The sequence below is a fragment of the Alexandromys fortis genome, unplaced genomic scaffold, assembly GCF_014885135.2.
Source record: "Alexandromys fortis isolate MF-2015 unplaced genomic scaffold, M_Fortis_MF-2015_v1.1 scaffold_426, whole genome shotgun sequence".
NCBI classification, from domain to species: domain Eukaryota; kingdom Metazoa; phylum Chordata; class Mammalia; order Rodentia; family Cricetidae; genus Alexandromys; species Alexandromys fortis.
The window spans coordinates 172,587-178,573 of NW_026068358.1; the positions used below are offsets into that span (position 1 = coordinate 172,587).

A 5,987-nucleotide genomic window follows, 5' to 3' on the forward strand; every position below is an offset into this window, starting at 1 on the left:
AAAGGTGATCTTATCTGTTGACTATTCTTTATATACCCCAGCATTTTTATTGTTATTGTTTTATTGTTTTAGGATAAGCATTTGCTAATATTCTTGAGAAATTTTGATCTGTCAGTCCATAACTTATTAAAAAGAATTACCTTTCTAGGATTTATTAGCCTTACAATTTACAAGAGGTCACTCCAGTTTGTAATACACCAATACAGAATTGGAGGGAATGTTTAACACTATGGAGCAATTTTGAGGAAGCCCTTGAGTGCTTCCTTTTTTTTTTTGTTTCAGACAAGATCTCACTATGTAACTTTGGTTGTCCTGGAAATGTCTACATAGATTAGTCTGGCATGGAATAATAGTTTCTATCTCTGCTTCCTGAGGTTTGGGGTTAAAGGTGTGTACCACCATGACCATATTGTCTACCCTTTTTTGTAGTTAACAAATTGGATACAATTTTTCTGATATATTATAAATAGTGTTAAACTGTTTGTATATCTCCCTGTATATATTACTATAGGAATAATATATTATTTCTCTTTCAATGCCATATTCTATTTGGTGGGCACAGAAATAGAAAACATTATTCTCCTTTTCTATTTTCTTATGAAATGAGTTGGTGGCTGCATTTGAAATTCTATGCTACATTTCATAGAATGCATTGAGTATTCAGAATTATGTAACTATATTTTCAATGAAGTGGACATTTGAAATACAGTTTGTCTCAACCTTTCTATTATATACATATTTGGGATACTTTAGGATGCAGTGACCTATGAGGATGTGCATGTGAACTTCACTCATGAAGAGTGGACTTTGCTGGATCCATCTCAGAAGAGTCTCTACAAAGATGTGATGCTGGAAACCTACTGGAACCTCACCTCTATAGGTAATAACATGAGCTTTATGTCACTTTTTAACTTAAGGAGCCATGCCTTTCTTTGAGATCATTGCTATTCTGTAATTTCAAATGCAAAAGAGGTATAATCGAGTGAATAAATCAAGCATTTTTCTAAGGTTCACAAAAGAGAGTAATTTCAGTTGTGCTTAATTTTGAGTGATATATCATATACATTTTCTGGTACTGTATTTTAGGGTACAAATGGGAAAACCACAATACTGAAGAACATTTTCAAAGTTCTGGGAGACCTGGAAGGTAATCTTCATGTTCAAGCTGATACATATGTACCTCTAGAGAGATGTTAATATACCATGAAGTTTTAATGAAAAGCAGCAATGTAAACAAGCACAGATCTGTGACAATTATTAAACTCTCACAACATCCTGTACTCCAATGCTAAGTAGCTGATCATTGTTTGCAAAGCCTTCTATAAAGAATAAGATAAGGAACCAATGTCCTAAAAGGTGTCACAGTTTTAATCATAGGCATATGAAAGGCATGTTGTAGATCTGTGTATCTACTTGCTTGCATACCATTCAATTATCATAAAAGTTATTCACATCGATAGGTGGATTAGTGAATGTCCAAGACCTTTCATAAGCAAATCTTCCATATTAAAGCTAGTGTTCCTCATAAGTCATAGAGTGACTTACCATAGTTTAGTAAAAGGAGCAGTTGATGAGAGACAAGAAATTTATTGTGGTGTAGAAACCTGAATCCCTATACTACATCTGTATGAGACATAAAACATTAGACTATGCGAGTGCAATGTAAAATTCTTGGTTATTCTCTTGTTAATAGGTATATCATCTGTCACTGTGGATGCAAGCCATGTGAGCATATGGGATGTGGAAAGAAACATGGTACTCCTGTCTCTCTCAGAACAAATAAAAGATGTGTAATAGTTCCCTCTATGAAAAGACATGGTGACTGTGAAATAAGCTTACAAGTAATTGGTATTCCAACTTCAGTGGGAATATATCAACAAACACATATTGAAGAAAAACCTTCTGAGTACAAGGAATATGAAAATGTGTCTGTCTATACTGGATCACTTTGTACAGGTCATGTGACTCACATGATAGGAAAATGCTATAAATGCAATCAGTGTGGTAAGACTGTGAGTCCTTCCAGTTCTCTTCAAAGGCATTTAAAAACTCATATGGGAAGAGGAAATAATAAATCTCCTAAAGACTTCAGCTGTTACAAATGTCTCCAAACACACGAAACAACCAATAATGAAGAGGATCTCTATGAATGTAAAACCTTTATATCTGATTCCTCTTTAGATGTACATGAAAGAACTCATTTGGAAAAAAATCCCTGTGAATATGATAACAGTGATAAAACCTATGAATGTCATAGTCTTCAGCAAGTACATAGAACTCATGTTAGAGAGAAAAGGTGTGGATATCATTACTGTGGTAGAGACTTTGCATTGCCTCCTTATCTTCAAATACATACAAAAAATCATCCTGGAGAGAAGCCCCATGGATGTAATCAATGTGGTAAATCCTTTGCTCATAAAAGTCATCTTCTCAGTCATGAAAGAACTCATACTGGAGAGAAACCCTATGGATGTAATAAGTGTGGTAAAGCATTTGCACATAAAAGTCATCTTCACAGGCATGAAAGAAGTCATACTGGAGAGAAACCCCATGAATGTAATCAATGTGGTAAAGTTTTTGCACAAAAGAATAATCTTTACAATCATGAAAGAAGTCATAGAGGAGAGAAACCCTATAAATGTAACCAATGTGGAAAAGCCTTTGCACAGAAGAACAATCTTCACAGTCATGAAAGAATTCATACTGGAGAGAAACCCTATGAATGTAATCAATGTGGTAAAGCTTTTGCATGTAACAGTGCTCTTTACATGCATAAAAGAAGGCATACTGGTGAGAAACCCTTTGAATGTATTCAATGTGGTAAAGCCTTTGTACAGAAGTACAATCTTTACCGTCATGAAAGAAGTCATAGGGGAGAGAAACCCTATAAATGTCATCAATGTAGTAAAGTTTTTGCAGATAAGTGTAATCTTTATAGGCACGAAAGAAGTCATACTAGATAGACATCCTATGAACATTGAAGTAACAAAGATTTTGCATATTGCAGTAGCATTCAAAATTAAAACAAATTCACAGTCGTGAAAATCCTCATGAGGTATAGCCTTGCAGTCCACATACAATTTTCCTATCTCACCAGTGCAAAATGCTATTTATGCTGTTGGTTTTCATTGCTGTGAAGAGACATTATGGCTACACCATTATAAAGAAAACATTCAATTGAGATGACTTTCTTATAGTTTCAGAAGTTCATCTATTATCTTTATGATGGAGCATGGTGGTGTGTAGGCAGATGTGGTACTGGAGTTGAGAGTGCTACACCTTGCAGGCAACAGGAAGTCAACAGACATTCAGCAGTGTCCTAAGCACAGGAAACCTCAAAGGCTACCCCTACAGTGACACATTCCCTCCAACAAGGCATATCCACCCCAACAAAGCCACACTTCCTAATAATGGCACTCCCTATGAGAATACGGGGGCCAATAATGACATTACAATTTGGTTATTCAGTCCAAATAGACTTATAAAGTTGACAAATGCCTTTATCTGCTCAAATATCGAACAAAAAATCATCTTTAGTTGACTTGTTTACAACACACATTTTATATGCTTGTCTTAATGCAGATATGTATTTTACCTTTAAAAGTTTGTGTGTTTTTAAAAATATTGTATGTTTTCAGAAAAAATGACCAGACACCAATGAATACAAGTAGCCCAGGTGATCCAGCCTCCTAAAATGCCCCTATTACAAATTATTCAAAAATATACATCCAAAATCAAAGCTGTCAACTGAGATGATTCAGTCTCACAGATTACCCAGTCAAGACTTCAGATAAGCCCTGCACTGTTCTATTAATTACACAGAGGCTGGACAATGAATGTTACACTTAGTTTTCCCAGGATTTGACCATTACTGCAATTTTCTTAGGATTCCCTAGAGATTTGTTGCCTCAGACAATAAAACGTAATTTAAAGAACACAACACCCACATTTCCAAGAGTTGGGGTGGGTGGATCTTTGTCCTTCAATGGATTATGGATGTTTATCGTGTTTTGGGAGGTTGGTTGCAAATTATTACTGGTTTTGATAAGGGAGGAAACTAAGCAAGGGAGATGATATTCAGAGATCTCTTTCTGAAAAGAAGTGGATGGTATTTAGTAATGATAGAAAAACAGGTGTAGATGGATCTGCTTTAAACTAAGAAGCAACTAATAATTTCAAATATTTTCATTGTTATGGGTGTGTGTCTATACTTTTTAAGGTATTGTCCCTATGCAGCTTGTTTAAAATGTAGTGTGAAATTTTAGTCCTTGCTATCTATTTAGGTTAATAAAGAAAGGCAGTAGTTAGTCATCTATAACAATCAAAGTTTGAGTCAGTGTTAGGCATGGTTTCAAAATCAGACACATATTTTAAATAGATGACTTCAAACACTTCAGAGACCCACAGAATATGGGATTGAAAATGTTTTAATAGCAGAAAATATGAGACACATCTGCTACTGGCAGCACCAGTCTACTTCAAGAAAGGATGATGGGGATCAAAGAACCCCCATATGGAATTTGTGTCCTTTGTGGCAAAGCTACCAGTGGGCAAAGAACTGCCTTTGTTTCAACTGCTGACAGTATTCTGTCCAAACTGAAATAGCAGGACGCAAAGGAATAAGACTGCCAAACTCTGCCAAGACAAGGTGGGATAGTCCTTTAAAATATCCCAATTCTTAAAAAGGTCTGTCAGATAGTCTAGGCCTTTAGGCTAAAGATGAATGCCCCAGCACTGCAGAGGAACCTTGGGTGACTGTCCAGGCAGTCAGCTGTTTCTGTCATTTCTATACTTTATGAAGTAGCTGGATCTGCACTCAGGTAATATATCTTTCTTGGGTCTTTGATAGGGTTGAAAACTGGATTGTTGCAGATTTTCTTGTTACCCAATAAAAAGTTTACATAAGAGATGTAAAGTTTATAAGATTGAAGAACATAAAATCTTAAGTTGTTTGTGTATGATGCTTTAAATTCTAAAACAATTTTTAAAGTGGTAACACAAATTATGGTAGAAAGTAGTTTAGGCATAAAACTTTGGAGTCACTAGGATAGGATAGGTAATATGGCACTTTCTCTGAGCTTGGCCGGTTAAATGGACTGGATAGTGTAAATGTAATGTAATTCTTACCTGATAATTGTTCTAATTTGAAGGCTTAAGTCATGAACAAGGCCACATCAGTTTGGAGTTATGATTAATAGGGTGTTATTTATTTAAAGGGGAAAAAACTTACAGATTACCGTCCCAGACAACAGCCATCTGCACAACCAGGAAGGGAGTCTAGTCTCCGGCGGAGCAGGAAGTGAAGAGAGCGAGCAGAGGAAATAGCCACTTTTTTAAAGGGAGAGAGACCATGCCCCAATGGGCTGGTATCACAGCAGCTATTGGTTGGAGGGGCAGAAGGACCTCCCGCAACACCTCCCCCTTTTGTTTAAGTAAGAGAGTTCTAAACCTACTATGAAATTATATACAATAAGTACAAATATCCTATTCTAACTAGCTTAGGTCTTGTATAATAAATAACTTGGCCAAGTCGTGAGAGAAAAGTAACTACATTTATATAGTCTTCAACCCCATTGAAGATTTGAGAAGGGAAATAATGTTACCTGGGTAATTAGGAAGTTCAGTAAAACAACTTCCAAAACATGCAACAAATCACGGAGACAACTAGCTACCTGGGCAATCACCCAAAGTCATGTTTGCAGCGTTGAAGCAACCAACTTTGGCTAAGGCCTAACATAACTGACATACCATTTTCAAAGGCAAGCAACTTTTCAAAACTATCTTACCCTGTCTTGGCAGGATATGACAGTCCTGTTTTATTTATTGATGCACGCTCTGTATCTCTGTCAGTTGTTGAGGTATGGGCATTTCTTTGCCCCAAGGCCAGTTCTGCCAAAAAGAAAGGCTCCAGGTGGAGTGTCTTTGGTGCTCAACATTCTCTCGGGAATAGAGCGGTGTTGCCAGGAGCAATTGTGTCTCACTACCAC

At 36.4% G+C, this 5,987-nt stretch overlaps 1 protein-coding gene across 1 annotated transcript; it reads left to right on the forward strand.

Moving 5' to 3' along the window:
- Positions 1 to 730: 730 nt before the first annotated feature.
- On the forward strand, positions 731 to 5,981 carry LOC126495389 (zinc finger protein OZF-like). Its single transcript, XM_050133001.1, has 3 exons — positions 731 to 880; positions 1,087 to 1,147; positions 1,694 to 5,981. Exons 1-3 carry the CDS (start codon positions 847 to 849, stop codon positions 2,961 to 2,963), a joined length of 1,365 nt encoding a protein of 454 aa, XP_049988958.1. The 5' UTR covers positions 731 to 846; the 3' UTR covers positions 2,964 to 5,981.
- The last annotated feature ends 6 nt before the right edge of the window (positions 5,982 to 5,987 follow it).